Source organism: Macaca thibetana, chromosome 1 (genome assembly GCF_024542745.1).
Source record: "Macaca thibetana thibetana isolate TM-01 chromosome 1, ASM2454274v1, whole genome shotgun sequence".
NCBI lineage: Eukaryota > Metazoa > Chordata > Mammalia > Primates > Cercopithecidae > Macaca > Macaca thibetana.
Window position 1 is genome coordinate 212,346,875 of NC_065578.1, and position 17,889 is coordinate 212,364,763.

The window sequence follows — 17,889 nt, forward strand, 5'->3', positions numbered from 1 at the left end:
AGTTCAATAGACTGGACACAACTGAGGAAAGAATCAGTAGAGTTTGGACATGTGTCAATAGAAACTTTCAAACTGAAACATAAAGAGAAAAAAATATATAAAAAAGAGAGGACGTGTCAGGCGCCGTGGCTCATGTTGTAATCCCAGCACTTTGGGAGGCCAAGGCGGGCCGATCACTTGAGGCCAGGAGTTCAAGACCAGTCTGGTCAACATGGTGAAACCCTATGTCTACTAAAAATATGAAAAAAAAAAAAAATTAGTGCATGGTGGCACATGCTTGTAATACCAGCTATGAAGGAGGCTGAGCATGAAAATTGCTAGAACTCGTGAGGCAGAGGTTGCAGTGAGCCAAGATCATGCCATTGCTCTTCAGCCTGGGTGACGGAGCGAGACACTGTCCAAAAAGTAAAATAGAGAGAGAGAGAGAGAGAGGAGACAGAACAGAATGTCTAAGAACTGTGGGGGTAATTTTAATATAAAAGGCATAACATACATGTAATGCGAAAATCAGAGAAGAAAGAGAGAAAAGAACAGAAGGCATATTTGAAGCAATAATAACTGAGATTTTTCCCCAGTTAACGATAGATAGACAGTGTTATGAGCTTAATTGTGCCCTCCTGTTCCCCCAAACTTAACTTATGTCAACGCCCTAACTCCCAGTAACCTCAGAATGTGGCTGTATTAAGTCATTAAAGAGGTAATTAAGGTCACATGAGATCATAAGGGTGAGGCCCTAATCCAATATGACTGATGTCCTTCTAAGAGGAAAAGATTCAGGAGATGGGCCTATACAGAGAAAAGGCCATGTGAGGACACAGGGGAAGGTGGCCTTCTGAAAGCCAAGGAGAGAGCCTCAAGAGAAATCAATCCTTCCAGCACCTTGTTCTTGCACTTCTAGTATCCATAGCACTTCTACCCTCACTTTTATTGATGAGAGAATAAATTTCTATTGCTTAAGCCATACAGTCTGTTATATTTTGTTATGGTGGCTCTAGTAAATGAATCCACCAAGACGTACAACCAGGAAACTCAAACAACACCAAACACGATAACTATCAGAGCAACCACAGACATATCATATTTTCACTTCAGAGAACCAAACATGAAGAGAAATCTTGAAAGGCGCAAGGGTGGATGGGGTGAGGGAAGCCTTACCTGGAGAGAAGAAAAATCTAATAACTGCTTTGAATTAGCAAGAGGAGAGTGGGGTGATAGATTTAAAGTCTCTAAAGAAAAAACCCATTAACCTAGAATTCAGTATTTTGTGGAATTATCAAAAGTGAAGGGAAAATAAAGACTTTCTTAGACAAACAAAAACTGAGAGAATTTGTTGATAAAAGACCTGCCTTGAAAAGAATGTTTAAAAACAGTACTTCAGAAAAAGGGAGAATGATAATAGGTTGAAACTACAGAAAGAAAGGAAGACTATTAGAGAAGGAATAAATGAAGGTCAAACAAAATCTCTTTATAAAAATTTCTTAATTGATCTGATGGATAAAAATGTATTCAGAATGATACCAGCAACAATGTATTCAGTTATAGCCTAAAGGAAAGGAATGACAGCAATATTATAAGAGATAAAAAGGAGAAAGTAGGAATACTCTGTTATGGGATGCTTGCATTATATGTTAAGTGTACAGTGTTATCTAAAAATGGACTTGGATTCATTGTGAATGTATAGTGCAAACTCTAGAAAAACCTTAAAACATTTAAAAGGAATTATTGATACTGGGCAAAAAGAGAAAACAGAATTATACATAATGTTCATTTAAAATCAGAGAAGGCAGAAAGAGACAGGAAGCCAAAAGGAAACTAATAAAAAACAGTTATAAACATTAATGTAACAGTTACAGATATTAAACCAACTATATCAATAATCACTTTAAATGTGAATGATATACATCAAGTAAAAGACAGGGACTATCAGAGTGGACATAAGAGAACCAACTATATTCTGTTCAGAAGAAACTCGCTTTAAATACAAAGACACAGATAGATTAAGTTAAAGAATGAGGAAAGAGACGCCGTGCTAAAATTAATCAAAATAAAGCTAGATTAGATAAATTAATTTCAGACAAAGGCTCTAAAAAAAATTTTCAGGGATAAAGTGATTTTATCGCATAACAATAGAGGGTTCAATTCTCCACAAAGACATAACAACCTTTAATGTGTATATGCTTAACAACAGATCATCAAAATACTTGAGGTAAAAACTGACAGATTACAAAGAGAAATGGATGAATAATTACTATCATTGGAGGCTTCAACACACATATATCTGTGGTTGACAGATCTAGTAGCAGAAAATCAGGAAGGACAGAATCAAACTGAGCAGCACCATCAATCAGCTGAATTTAATGGCCATTTATAGAATAATTAATGCAACGGCAGCAGAGTCTATAATCATCTCAAGTTCTCACGACATGCACCAAGATAGACCACATTCTGGGTCATAAGACACACCTTAAAAATATAAAAGAGTAGAAATCTTTCAAAGCATGATCTCAAACAACAGAATTAAACTAGAAATCAACAATAGAAAGATAGCTGGAAAATCTCAAAGTACCTAGAAATTAAACAATACACTTGTAAATAACACATGGACCAAAGAAGAAGTCTCAGGAGAAATGTTAAAGAATTTCAAGCTAAATGAAAATAAAAGCACATTTTATCAAAATTCACAGGATGTAGTGAAAGCAGCGTCTTGAGGGAAATTGAATGCATACATTAGAATAAAGAAAGATCTAAAATCAATCATCTAAATTCCCATCTCAGAAAACTGGAAGAACAAAAGCAAATTAAATCTAAACCAAATAGAAGAAAACAAATAATAGAAATCAGAGCAGAAATCAATAAAATTGAAAATCAATAGAGAAATTAAATGAAACCAAAATCTGGTTGCTTAAAACAATTAATATTGATGAGGCTCTAGCCAGGCTAATTAAGAAAAAAAAAAAAAAGAAGACACCAATTGCTAGTACAGTAACTGAAAAGGAGGCCATCACTACTGATGTTCTTTATCCTAAAAATAGTAAAAGAATATTATGAACAAATCTACCCCACAAATTTGATAACTTAGGTAAAATGAACCAAGTTTTTGAAAGAGACAATCTACCAAAACGCACACTAGGAGAAATAGATGATCTAAATAGGCTTGTACTTACTGACGAAATTGAATCAACAATAACAACTTACCAAAACAAAAAGCCACCGAGCCCAGATAACTTCACTGGGGAATTCTACCAAACATTTGAGGAAGAAATAATACTCTGTACAACCTCTTCCAGAAAATAGAAGCGGAGGAATATTTTCTAACTAATTCTACAAGGCCAGCATTACTCTAATACCAAAACCATAAAAAGGAAGACTACAGACCAACACCCCTCATAAACATAGATGCAAAACCACCAACAAAATATTGGCATATTATATCCAACAATGCATAAAATATTTTACATCATGACCAGGTGATATTTTTTCCATGTATGCAGGGATGGTTGACAATTTGTACATCAATTAATGTAACCCATCACGTCAACAGGCTAAAGAAAAATCATGCAATCATATCAACACATGCAGAGAAATCATTTGACAAAATCTAGCACCGAGTCATGATAAAAACCCTTAGTAAACTAGCCATGTAGGGGAATGTTCCCAACTTGATTAAAAAAAAAAAAGCCTACAAAAAAACCTACAGCTAAAATAGTACAAAATGAAAAGTCTCTCTTCTCTCTGCCCTCATGCCTAAGTCAGAGTCTCCTAAAGAGCCCGAACAGCTGAGGAAGCTCTTCCTTGGAGGGCTGAGCTTTGAAACAACCCATGAGAGACTGAGGAGCCATTTTGAGCAATGGGGAATGCTCACGGACTGTGGGGTAATGAGAGATTCAAACACCAAGTGCTCCATGGGCTTTGGGTTTGTCACATAGGCCACCGTGGAGAATGGGGATGCGGCCATGAATGGAAGGCCACACAAGGTGGATGGGAGAGTTGTAGAACCAAAGAGAGCTGTCTCAAGAGAAGATTCTCAAAGACCAGGTGCCCACTTAACTGTGAAAAAGATATTTTTTGGTGGCATTAAAGAAGGCACAGAAGAACATCACCTAAGAGATTATTTTGAACAGGATGGAAAAATTGAAGGGATTGAAATCATGACTGACCGAGGCAGTGGCAAGAAAAGGGACTTTTGCCTTTGTAACCTTTGATGACCATGACTCCGTGGATAAGACCGTCATTCAGAAATACCATACTGTGAATGGCCGCAACTGTGAAGTTAGGAAAAGTCCTGTCAAAGCAAGAGATAGCTAGTGCTTCATCCAGCCAAAGAGGTTGAAGTGGTTCTGGAAACTTCGGTGGTGATCGTGGAGGTAGTTTCAGTGGGAATGACAACTTTGGTCGTGGGGGAAACGTCAGTGGTCGTGGGGGAAATGTCAGTGGTCGTGGTGACTTTGGTGGCAGTGGTGGTGGTGGTAGATCTGGTGGCAGTGGGGATGGCTATAATGGATTTGGTAATGATGGAAGCAATTTTGGAGGTGGTGGAAGCTACAATGATTTTGGCAATTACAACAATCAGTCTTCACATTTTGGATCCCTGAAGGGAGGAAACTTTGGAGGTAGAAGCTCTGGCCTCTGTGGTGATGGAGGCCAATACTTTGTCAAACCACAAAACCAAGGTGGCTATGGCGGTTCCAGTAACAGCAGTAGTTACGGCAGTGGCAGAATATTTTAATTAGGAAACAAAGCTTAGCAGAAGAGGAGAGTCAGAGAAGTGACAGGGAAGCTACAGGTTACCAAAGATTTGTGAACTCGGCCAAGCACAGCAGTGGCAGGGCCTAGCTGCTACACAGAAGACATGTTTTAGACAAATACTCACGTGTATGGGCAAAAAACTCGAGGACTGTATTTGTGACTAATTGTATTACAGGTTACTTTAGTTTCTGTTCTGTGGAAAGTGTAAAGCATTTCAACAAAACGTTTTAATGTAGATTTTTTTTTTTTGCACCCACGCTGTGGATTGCTAAATGTAATAGTCTGATCGTGACGCTGCATAAATGTCTTTTTTTTTTTTTTTATAATATGCTGTGTAAAGTTAGTCTGCTCTGAAGACGTCTTGGTAAATTTCCCCCGACAGTGTGAAGTTAGAATTCCTTCAGGGTGATGCCAGGTTCTTTTTGGAATTTATATACAACCTGCTGGGGTGGAGAAGCCATTGTCTTCAGAAGCCTTGGTATAATTGAACTGATAGTTACTATTGTGACCTGAATGAAGTTCACCAGTAAAAAGGATTACCCAAGCAAAATCATGAAATTATTGGTTATAAAAATGAGTGTTGGCACATCTTATACAATATACTAAATAGAATAATGGTACCAGATAAAATTATAGATGGGAATGAAGCTTGTGTATCATCCATTATCATGTGTAATCAATAAACGATTTAATTCTCTTGAAAAGAAAAAGAAACTAGATGCTTTCCCACTAAAATCTGGAAAAATGCAAGAATGTCCCCTCTCACTACTCCTATTTGCCAGTACAATAAGACAAGAAAAAGAAATAAAAGGTATACAGTTTGAAACGGATGAAATAAATCTTTGTTCAGGAAGACATGTTTATGTAGAAGATCCCAAAGAAACAACAACAAAAAAACTCTTAAAACTAAGTGATCATAGCAAAGTTGCAGAATACAAAAAAAGCGGTTTTCCTATGTACCAGCAATGAAAAATTGAAATATGAATTTCAAAACACAATACTATTTACATAAGCAGCAAAACTTAGGCATACACCTAACAAAGTATGTAGAAGATATATATTAATAAGAGTACAAAATTCTTTTAAAAGAAATCAAAGATCAAAATCAATGGAAAGATACACCAAATATGTGGATAAGAAGACTCAATATTGTAAATATGTGAGTTCTTTCCAACTTGACCTGTGAATTCAATGCAATCTCAATATAAATCCTAGCATATTTTGAGGATATTGGCAAACTGATTCCAAAGTTTAAGTGGAAAGCAAAGACCCAAATTAGACAACACAATACCGAAGAAATACAATGACAGAGAGTTGACACTATCAAACTTCAAAACTTACTATAAATCTATAATAATCGAAGTGGTGTGGTATTGGTCTTTTAAGTGGAAAGCAAAAGACCCAAATTAGACAACACAATACCAAAGAAATACGACGACAGAGAGTTGACACCATCAAACTTCAAAACTTACTATAAATCTATAATAATTGAGGTGGTGTGGTATTAGCAAAAGAATAGAAAAAATTAATCAAGGAAGCAGAATACAGATTTCAGGAAGAGACTCGGACAAGGTAGAAAAGGTAATCGAATGGAGACAAGATCCATTTCAAAAAATGGAGCTGGAACAACTAGACCTCTACATGCAAAAAAATGAATATAGACTCCAGATTTTACAAATTTCACAAAAATTAACTTTTAGATTATAGACCTAAAAATAAAATGTGAAACTATAAAACCTTTAGAGTATAACACAGGAGAAAATCTAGGTGACCTTGAGTTTGGCAATGACTTTTTAGACACATCAAAAGCACAATCTATGAGAACAAATTGTAAGTTGGATTTTATTAAAATTTAAAATTTCGATTCTTTTAAATATACCATTAAGACAATGAAAGACAAACTACAGACTGGGGGAAAATTTTTGCAAAACATATCTGATAAAGCACTGGTGTCCACAATATACAAGGAACTGTTAGAATTCAACAATAAGAAAACAGCAACCCAATTAAAAAATAGGCAAAATATAATATCTGAACAGAAATCTCAGTGAAGAAGATATATAATTGGCAAATATGCATGTGAAAGGTGCTCAATATCATATGTTATTAGAGAATTGTAAATTTAAATAACAATGAGATACCATATCTATTAAATGGCTAAAATCCAAAACATTGAAAACACTAAATGCTGGTGAGGATATGGAGCAACAGGAACTTGCATTCATTGCTGGTGGGAATGCAAAATAGTGTAGCCACTTTGGAAGACTGGAAGTTTCTCACAAAGCTAAATATTCTCTTACCATATGATCCACTTTCCTAGGTATTTGCTCAAATGAATTGGAAACTTATGTCTTCAAAAAAAATCTGTACATGAAGGCTTATAGCAGCTCCATTTGTAATTGCCATATGTGGAATCAATTAAGATGTTCTTCAGTGGGTGACTGGATAAACTGTGGTATATTCATACAATGGAATATTCAGTGATAAAAAGCAATGAAATATCCTCCCATGCAAAGACATGGAGAAACTATAACGAATATTGTTAAGTGAAAGAAGAAAAGGCTGTACACGTGTAACTCCAACCCTATGACATTCTGTAAAAGGTAAAACTATGGAGATGGTAAAAATATAAGTGGTTGCCAGGGGTTGGGGTAGGGATATGGATAAATAGGCAGAACACAAATAATTTTTAGGGCAGTAAAACTAAATGGTGGATAAATGTTATACATTTCTGAACACCCACAGAATGTATAACACACAGAATTAACCCTAATATAAACTATGGAGTTTTGTTAACAATTATGTATTAATCTTGGTTCATTAATTGTAACAAATGTATCATATTATGGTAAGTTTTTCATTATAGGGGAAAGTATAGGTGGTATTGGGGCATTTTATTGGAACTCTCTGCAAATTTTGTTTAATTTTCTGTAAACCTTGAGCTTCTCTAAAACACATGAAATCTATTAATTTTTAAGACTCTGTTCCCTAGAACATGATTTTAGGAGCCACTAACACCTGGCTTCAAAAACAGGCATGCAGGGATGGATTCATTAAAAGTGAATGACAAAGGCTTGGAAAGTTCTTCAGAGGGCAATAAAACAGAACTGTAGAGGCCCTCTTAAAGCTCTTATAAAACACGTAACTGTCTAAATTAAATGCCAAAGGGAATCCAGATGAAAACACACACACACACACAACTTGTGTTGATGGAATGGATATATTTGAAAGCACTGCAATGTTTTAGATAAAAAAAAAAAATAATGTCTACTTTTAGAAAAATGAAGTTCTGGCCGGGCGCGGTGGCTCAAGCCTGTAATCCCAGCACTTTGGGAGGCCGAGACGGGCGAATCACGAGTTCAGGAGATCGAGACCATCCTGGCTAACACGGTGAAACCCCGTCTCTACTAAAATACAAAAAAAATTAGCCGGGCGAGGTGGCGGGCGCCTGTACTCCCAGCGACTCGGGAGGCTGAGGCAGGAGAATGGCGTGAACCCGGGAGGCGGGGCTTGCAGTGAGCTGAGATCCGGCCACTGCACTCCAGCCTGGGCAACAGAGCCAGACTCCGTCTCAAAAAAAAAAAAAAAAAAAAAAAAAGAAAAATGAAGTTCTTTCATTTTTCCCAATATCTTAAATTCTCAGTTATCTAATATTATAGATAATGGAATTATTAATGGAGAATGCAGATATTTAAGGCACTGTTATTTTATCAGCTATTCAAGGTTCAAGACACAGTTCTAAAGTCATATAGGCTAATAATTTGGTTTTGTTTTGTGTGTTTATTTCAAAATTCTTTTAAATTAGTTCACCATGTATTTGATCTCTTTAGCTGATCCTAAGTTCCTTGTCATCTCTTCCGCAAAACAAAACTTTGGATACGGCAAGATTTCTACCAATGGTAACTGACCAACTTAAAATCTGTCCCTGAAGGAAAAAGTACTATTTACCCCAAAGCTGCTATAATTATTTTATGTCAGCCTACAATTGCTGTGGTTAGCCAACTAGAATACTTTCTTTTTGCTGGCCTCTTATTATCATGTATGAAAGATATATTCATTCTCAATATCCTTTTATTATTACTTTAGTATGGTTTTGGCAAGTAGAACTTCATCTTGTCTAGTTGTTTAGGGGCACTAAGTACGATCTCTCGCTATGGGTCTGAAAACCTTCACAACATACTAGAGAAAAGACAGGCCTTCGGTTGAATATTTACTGAGGCATAAATCATCACCCTACAAGACAATGCGATGTTTTGAATGACTTTAATTGTTTACATTGGAAGGTTCTTATGTGGGGAACAAATTTTTCCTTCTGCAACTGTCATATGTTGGTTTTGCCATACATACCAGAAAAGTCTGTATCCCTCCCACACACATCTCTCCCTTGCATACTAAATATATGTTTTTTCTGGCTAAATATTCTTTGTCCTTCAAATTCAAAATTTAATTCACTTCAAAAATTAATGTGGTTACCATGATCTTGACAAAATCTACATTGTCATTAAGGTCTTTTGAGATAGCCCAAGAACCAAATGTAATATTAATTGTCTTACCACTAGGATGGCGTGAGTGATGCAGTCACCTCAGGTGCAAAATCTATGGGAGTGTCAAAAAACTCAGTAATCAAAATAAATAATACCTTAATGCAATATTTGAAAAAATAAAAATCAATGCAAAAAGTTCAAATGGACAAAATATCAAATGAACTAGGAATTGGGTGTGATGGGTGAGATGAGTCATAAAAGTAAGTACACGGGAGGCTCCTGTCTTTATTGGGCATTTCAATTTCTTGGAGTTAAAATCCTATTTGGACATTAGAGATTCAACCTTTGAAAGGAGCCAGCCTAAAGACATTGTTCCATTTGTTCTCATTTCTTTTTTTAAAATAATACTTTTAATGTTTAGTTTAGATTCAGGGGGTACATATGCAGGTCTGTTACATGGGTATATTGCATGATGCTGAGCTTTGGGGTATGACTGATCCCAACACCCAGGTAGTGAGCAAAGTCTCCAATAGGTACTTTTTCAGCCTTTGCACCTCTCCATCATTCCCCCCCACAGAACCCCCCATTGTCTACTGCTCTCATCCTTATGTCCACGTCTCCCTAATGTTTAGCTCCCTCTTATAAGTGAGAACATGTAGTATTTGGTTTTCTTTTCTTGTGCTTATTTGCTTCGGATAATGGCCTCCAGCTGTATCTATGTTGCTGCAAAGGACATAATTTCATTCTTTTTCATGGCTGTGTAGTATTCCATGGTAAATTAAATGCCACTGTGTAAATTAAATGCCAAATTTTCTTTATTCAATATACCATTGATGGGCACCTAGGTTGATTTCATGTCTTTGCTGTTGTGAATAGTGCTGTGATAAACATACAAGTGCACATGTCCTTTTGGTAGAATGATTTGTTTTCCTTTGAATATATACCTAGTAATGGGATTGCTGGGATGAATGGTAGCTCTATTTTTAGTTCTTCGAGAAATCTCCAGACAACTTTCCCCAATGACTGAACTAATTTACATTCCCGCTAACAGAGTATAAACATTCTGTTTTCTCCATAGCCTTGCCAGTATTTGTTATTTATTGACTTTTTAGTAATAGCCATTTTGACTGGTGTGACATGGTATATCATTGTGGTTTTGATTTACAGTTCTCTGATGATCAGAAATGTTGAGCATTTTCTTATATGTTTGCTGGCTGCTTGTATGTCTTCTTTTGAGAAGCGTCTGTCCACGTCCTTTGCCCGCTTTTTAATGGGGTTGTTTCTTGCTTGTTGCATTAAGTTCCTTATAGATTTTTTTATTAGACCTTTGACAGATGCATAGTTTGCAAATATTTTCTCCTATCCTCTAGGTTATCTGTTAATTCTGTGGATAGTTTCTTTTGCTGTGCAGAAGCTCTTTAGTTTAATTCATTAGTTTAATTTAGTTTAGGTTCCGCTTGTCAATTTTGGTTTCTGTTGCAATTGCTTTTGAGGACTTAGTGATGAATTATTTGCCAAGGCCATTGTCCAGAATGATATATCCTAGGTTTTCTTCTAGGATTTTTATATTTTGAGGTCTTATATTAATCTTTAATCCATTTTAATTTTTGTATTGGCATAAGGTAGGGGTCCAGCTTCATTCTTCTGAATGTGGCTAGCCAGTTATCCCAGAATCATTATTGAATAAGGAATCCTTTCTCCATTGCTTATTTTTGTTGACTTTGCCAAAGATCATATGGTTATAGATGTGCAGCTGTATTTTGGGGCTCTCGATTCTGTTTCATTGGCTTATGTGTCTGTTTTTGTAATGTGTACTACAATGGCTTTTTAATGTGTACTAAAATAGTCGTTTCTAGGACCTTTTGTGTGCAATGTGTGTGCCCAGAGGTACCAGTAAAACCCCTGCCTCACCTTCTGTTTCAGTTTGCTACAACTGACGCTGTCTCTACTTCCTACCAAAGCTCTCTTGAGCTTTCCTGTGCCTTTGCCTCCAGCCCACACTGCAAGTCCTTAGTGCCGGATCTCTCTTGATGATGCAAATACATCTGGGGAAGCCCATTTCTGACTCCACTTTAACTGGCTGGAATTAGAATGCTTTTTGAACTTGTACACAAAATATCAGAAATCTTATCCAACTTGATTTTCAAAGAATGGAGTTTATAAAGATATAGACCTTTTAGTCCGTATTGGTTTGTCTTAGCTACTGAACAGAATCAAAACATTCCATTTTTCTATAAAACCAAGATAACTATGAAAAAGCGGTTTTTCATATCAACTGATCTATAGAGGCTTATGTTCAGCATAACCTACTTGGTAAGTTCAAACTGGGGATGGAAACAGGTCAGGATGCTAATAAAGTGAAATAAACTTTTTTTTTTTTTTGAAATGGAGTCTCACTCTGTCGCCAGGCTGGAGTGCAGTGGTGCAACCTCGGCTCACTGCAACCTTTGTCTCCCAGGTTCAAGTGATTCTCCTGCCTCAGCCTCCGGAGTAGCTGGGACTACAGGCACCCGCCACCATGCCCAGCTAATTTCTAATTTTTGTATTGTTAGTAGAGACAGGGTTTCACCACGTTGGCCAGAATGGTATTGCTCTCTTAACCTTGTGATCTGCCTGCCTCGGCTTCCCAAAGTGCTGGGATTATAGGCGTGAGCCACCGCACCCAGCCAATAAACTCTTCGGTAATCTGCTTTATGCAATAGAGTCCCTGTGCCCTAAAGTTGTCTTAGAAAAGACAGCCTAAGTAGTTACTATACTTTGGACCTCACAGCCCAAGTACATCACACCATCAATATCCCCTTTAAAAGACAGGGGTGAGGTTTTATAAAAGTATGTTTTAAACAAATGCCAGTAGGAAATTCAAAGTTGGATAATTCATATTGCTGCTGTAACTTATTTTCACTTAAAAAGAAAAAATCATAGAAAATGGAGCATCATTGCCTGCAGGTACAGACATGTATGGTGTCTGAGATCATTGTTATTCTCTTCCTCTCATTTTTCTCCCATATCATCTTAATGGAATAATTACATTATTCTTTACTTGTACATAATTCAGGCAAGCTAAGCACAACCTCTAATATGTTTCTTCAGAGGGAAAAAACCCACACATAATGATTAAAGAATAAGTTACTGTAAGTAGCAAGTATTCCAGGTTTGGGGAGAAAGTGCAGGAGATGATCCCCTCGGAAATGGACACCGATGGGTGGTAACGTGTGTGGGAACAAGAGTGATTCCATCTTAGATGCTAGTCCGCCATGTTGACTCCTGACTAACCCTGAGTCTGGGAATGCCTCCAAGATGTCTAGTTGATGATTTACTCTCTATGTAGAAACACTTATTTACTCTGAATTTCCCCTTTCCTCCACAACCACCTTTGATCTTGTTGCATACATCACCCGTAGCTGTGACACCCATAGCATTCTTTCAGCCACCCACTCATTCCTTCCAGAGCAAATACACTTTTCCCCCAGGATATAGCAACCCTGGATCTGGAAGGCTGTAGTGTGAAGGCCTACTTCTCTTGTGGCCACTCAAGACCATGCATCTGTCTGTAAGTTCCCCAGTAAAGCACCCTTTGCCAACAAACTGGATTTTTCTGCTCTGTTCTTTGGTTTCTCGGCTCCTTCTGCATTTGATGGACACTTTGCATGTATGGCCCTTTCATGGAACAATGCGAAACTTATAACATTCAGTATTTTGGGACGATCTACTTTAAGAGATATTCTGTAAATGATTTGCTGTGTAGGCCATGACATTTCCTCAGGCTCACCACTGAAACATCAACCTACTATAAAATGATAAAACATGAGCTTTAAATGTGAGCACTCTAACATATTTATATGAAAGACACAACAGATGGGCAGAAAGAAACACTGAGAATGGGAATTTTTTTTCTTTTTAAATTTTTTTTTTTTTTTTTTTCAGATGGAGTCTCACTCTGTCACCCAGGCTAGAGTGCAGTGGCACGATCTCAGCTGACTGCAACCTCCATTTCCCAGGTTCAAGTGATTCTCCTGTCTCAGCCCCCCAGGTAAGCTGGGATTACAGGTGCGCCCTACCACACCCTGGCTAATTTTTGTATTTTTAATAGAGATGGGGTTTTGTCATGTTGGCCAGGCTAGTCTCGAACTCTTGACCTCAGGTGATCCGCCCGCCTCAGCCTCCCAAAGTGCTGGGATTATAGGCGTGAACCACTGTGCCCGGCTGGGAATTTGCTTTTCAACAGGGAAAAGAGGCAATGTATCTGCCAGGTAATAATGATGACAAGCACAAAACGCTGATTTCAAGGTACTGAGTATGTGAGAGGACCAATACTAGTTTCCTTAGGTGTATTAATTTGAATTATTTTAACAACTTTAGAAAGTCAATATTATGATTTCTGTTTGAAAAGTGAGCAAACTGAGGCTCAGAGGTGTTGCATGCCTTGCCTAAAGTCACACAGTTGGTATGTGGTTATGACAGCATTTATGGTCAGGTCTGTCTGCCTCCAATGCCTGGGTTTTTCCTCTATGAGCTCCCTCTTAGCTGTTCCAGTGTTCCTCCTCTAGAATTTTATATTCTTTAGTGAGACAATCTCCAGGCATTATCCTAGGTTGAATAAAATGCTCCATAAAGTTCTCCAGCTCAGATCTACAAATCAGTAGTTGTTTTGTAAAATAACTTCTTTCTCCAAGGACCTCAGTTTTGAGGAATGTGTGCCCTGGACGAAGAAACTGGCATTCTCGCTACTGGAAAGAAATAATTTTGTCTCCATATTAATTTTTCGGTATTCTGGTTTTTAGACTTTTTTTTTCATGAGTTATGTTAGTTTTGACTCTTTTGACTAGAGCCTGACCATTCTTGGATGATCTACTAAATTCAAGTTTCTGAAACGACACACATGAGAGATAGCTTTATTGATTTTCTACGAATTTTCCTGTATTTTTTCTTCTTACAAAAATGTGTCTCCAGGAGGAATACCAAAGAAAGACAAGCTGCTGCGAAGCTTCTCACTGCCTTTGTATATTATGCTAGCTCCTCTGCCTCAAACACTTGCCCTGCCTTCTCATCTGAAAAATCATTCTTCTTAAAATCCAGCTCAAATGCTACCAGTTCTTTTATGAAATCATTCTGGAAGACCCTAGGGAAAGTCAATTTCTCATTCTTTTAAACATTTGTATAATTTTGCATATACCACTCTCCTAGTCACTTGACACTCTACAGTAACTCCTGTATAATTCTACTTTCCCATCTAGCCTATGAGCTACCCAATGGTGTCAAATAACTTGGTCACCTTTGCGAACCTAGCATCTTCTACTGCACCTGGCATAGGAAGAAAAATACTCAATAAATACTTGCAGAAATGACATCTAAAAACCACGCAATCTTGTCTTTGAAAACTGTACTGTTCAGGAAGATCTAAGAAGATGAATACTTACTAGGGGCTCTTTTTCTCCTTGAAGCTTGACTGAAATAATGGTTGTTGAGCCAAGTTTGTTCTAAGTTCACTGAACTTGATTTATTAGCATTGAATTTCCTTTTTTAGCCTTTTTTTTTTTTTTTGCTTGTAATTGGCCTCTCCATGTTTAACACAATCCTCCACTTATAAAAATCATAGGATGCTTCATAGAACAGTGAGAAAAGTGGACCCTCGGGAAGTCAAGGGACTTACCAAAAATCACACAGCTAAGTGGGAGAGTTGAACTAGAACTTTGGTTCTATGCGCCTCTTTTTTATTCTTTCTAGTAGGTCAGGTTGCTCTGACAAAACAATAACCCCTTTAATCTTCTTTATAGCTCTTTGACTTAATCAGAAGGCTTTCTTTAATAGTTGCAGAGGGCACCACACCACAGAAAAAGTTGTCACGAGGTTTGGTAACTTTCCAAACAAAGTCGCTTATAAATTAAACGTTAAAAATATTGGCCCCATCCTGAGAATTGTGGTTTCCTTTTCTTAATGAAAAAAGCAATAAAATGCAAGTACACATCCATCTGGACATACAGGCTGTCAATAATAAAAGAATGAGAGATGGCACTGACCATAATCTGTGTTTTCCGGCTCCCAACAATTTGATGGCCAAAAATAGGGCGTCTGTGGAATGAAAAGAAGTGGAACCCAGGTTAGACAAATAAAAAATTAGTGGAGTTTCTGGCTGGTGAACTGCATTTATCTTCCACAATTCTCTATTTGTTTGCTATATGTTTTATAATACAGAACATGTTCCAAGAGAGACATTGTAAACTCTTTGTCTACATTTACTTTGCTGACCAATTGCTCAGCTTCTAAATATGGGTAGCAAGCAGGTATTTAACATGTCATCCCTTTGCTGTAATTTTGCACCAACTGACATAAAGGCAAAAAGGTCTGATTGTATCATTCAAACAAAAAGTATTCATCCACAGAGAGGACTGAAAGAGTATTATGTTCAGCAAGACTCAGGATGAAATACATTTAAATATAACATTCTTTTCTGTGAATCATGTATCTCAACACTGCTTTTGGTAGCTCAAAAAAGTTCAACCAACCGATAGACTCTTTCTCTGAGATCTGACAATGATTTGCCTGGCTCCATTAGTCATATAATGCGGTTCTCAGCATTGTCCAATGAGATTAAAGCAACTTTTTACTCTCACTTTTAAAGACATTTCCTAAATTCCTCTTGTAACTAATTGCTACCATTTAGTAGTGCAACAGGGTGACTCCAGTCAACAGTACATTATACATTTGAAATTATACATTTTCATTATACATTTGAAAATAACTAAGAGTGTAACTGGATTGTCTGTAGCACAAACAATAAATGCTTGAGGAAACGGAGATCCCATTCTCCATGATGTGATGACTTCACGTTGCATCCTTGTATTAAAACACCTCCTGTGTTTCATAAATATATACGCCTATTATGTACCCATAAAAATTAAAATTAAAAAATTTAAATTAAACAACCCACAAAAAAGAAATAAAAATAAAAACATTTCCTTACAAAGACACCTATTGCTCTAAAGTTTTAAACTACACAAATCAGAGATCTTTTTTTAAAGGAATAGTGTCTTAATTGAGTGATATAATCTATAATAGACAGAATCTGGATTCTGTAGAATTCTAGAAACTGACTAAACTACAAAGAAAATGTCTGACTAAGAAAAACTTTATTATTATCATTAACATTTATATTTTCTAAAAGGACGTTCCTAGCCCTGCTAGTTGAACATTCCTGGCTCCTGACCACAAGGAAACTTGAGGATCACCTGTCTCCTTATCAACCTCCAGTCCCTGGAATGATGAGGCCTGTAGGACTCACTGTAACAGTGATGGCAAATATCAGAACTGTGGGCTTAATTCTATCTGTTAGCTAACTATACTAACTGGCCATGTGCAATGAGAATATTTGGAGTCATCTCTGATTATCTGATCATTTTCCCCTCTAGAAGAGAGACTCTAAGGAGGGAAAATGGGTAGATAGGAAGAACTGTTTGAATCTCTACAGAAAAGCCTTTCCAAACTGGCTCAGAGGCCCCCCGACCACCATCACCCAGGGATTTTGACTTACCCTCTGTTCTTTCTTGGAAATTATAGTAGTAAAATAAAGAAGGCTACTAATAGTAGTTTTGTGAACATGAGAACAAAATCATCGTAGGAATTTTGAAGAAAGAAGAAAAGATTGAACCGCTAGACAAGAGAGGATAGTAAGACTTTATACGGGTCACCCTCAGCACCCCAATCTCACTTCACTCCATGGGAGATGAAGCTTCGAGAATTTGATTTCTTAAAAATAAAATTGAATCAGGATTCTAGGGGAGCCATAGGGGTCAAAGTAGTTAAAACTTTGCTTTCATGTAGGGTGTTACTTTTTGAGATGCTTCTTATGGAATGCGCAGTTCCCCGGGTCGTTTCTATATTTTGGGAGTATGTATGTGTATGTGTCGGTGTGTGTGCAGGTGTATCTATTTCTCTAAACTTAAAATACCTATTCTAGTCAGACCAGTCAGACATATACCTTTTCCACAAAAGCACAAAAAATATTCTCAACTGCATTCTTATACTTTTCTTCATTCTTCAACATTTATTTTCATGAGAATTTAATGACAGTAAAATTAAAGCATAAAGCAATTTTTTCTTGTGATATTATGTGGCAAGGCCACTAAACCAATGTTCTTCACTAATATTGGAAGATTTTTTCTAAGAAGTAATGCTTTGATTTGTAGTAAAATGTAAGAGAACAACAAACTCATAGTTTTTTTGGAATTTAAATACATACTTTTATAGTTCTACCATACATTAGGACAATTTAATGCATGAGTTTCTTGATTTTTCAATATTGGCTTCCTTAGCTAGGATGAAACTCATCCAAAACTGTTCAACTGTTGTTCAGTAACTGTTGGAGCATATACTAATATATTGAAAGTCACAAAAGAGAGCTAAAGAATCACAGCAGATCTCAATTTCAATTAGCTAAAAGAGGATATTAGACAATTGTGATTTTACAGTAAATTTTAAAAATTACATGATGAAGACATGTACTACAAATTTGAGACAAATATACAAATTGTCATGCCAGTGAAGTCAATATTTCTGTTTGTCTCAAACTAATGCTTTGAAGACTCAATTTTTTTTGTTTGTTTGTTTTTTTAAATTTTGAGGCAGAGTCTCTTATTCTGTTGCAAGGCTGCAAGTGCAGTGG

At 36.8% G+C, this 17,889-nt stretch overlaps 1 protein-coding gene, 1 long non-coding RNA gene and 1 pseudogene across 5 annotated transcripts in view; 2 read left to right on the top strand and 1 right to left on the bottom strand.

Moving 5' to 3' along the window:
- RGS7 (regulator of G protein signaling 7) overlaps positions 1–17,889 on the bottom strand; it is a 569,955-nt gene that overhangs the window by 130,723 nt on the left and 421,343 nt on the right. For all 4 annotated transcript variants that reach the window (XM_050770857.1, XM_050770848.1, XM_050770873.1 and 1 more), the window contains one exon: positions 15,248–15,299. In XM_050770857.1, the coding sequence (XP_050626814.1) occupies positions 15,248–15,299 (52 nt within the window). The remainder of the gene's footprint in view (positions 1–15,247; positions 15,300–17,889) is intronic.
- Positions 2,904–4,726, top strand: LOC126942861 (heterogeneous nuclear ribonucleoprotein A1-like; annotated as a pseudogene).
- Positions 12,669–17,889, top strand: part of LOC126942925 (uncharacterized) — a 29,182-nt gene continuing 23,961 nt past the window's right edge. The window contains exons 1-2 of the long non-coding RNA XR_007721656.1: positions 12,669–12,780; positions 13,155–13,260. This is a non-coding gene — a long non-coding RNA (uncharacterized LOC126942925). The remainder of the gene's footprint in view (positions 12,781–13,154; positions 13,261–17,889) is intronic.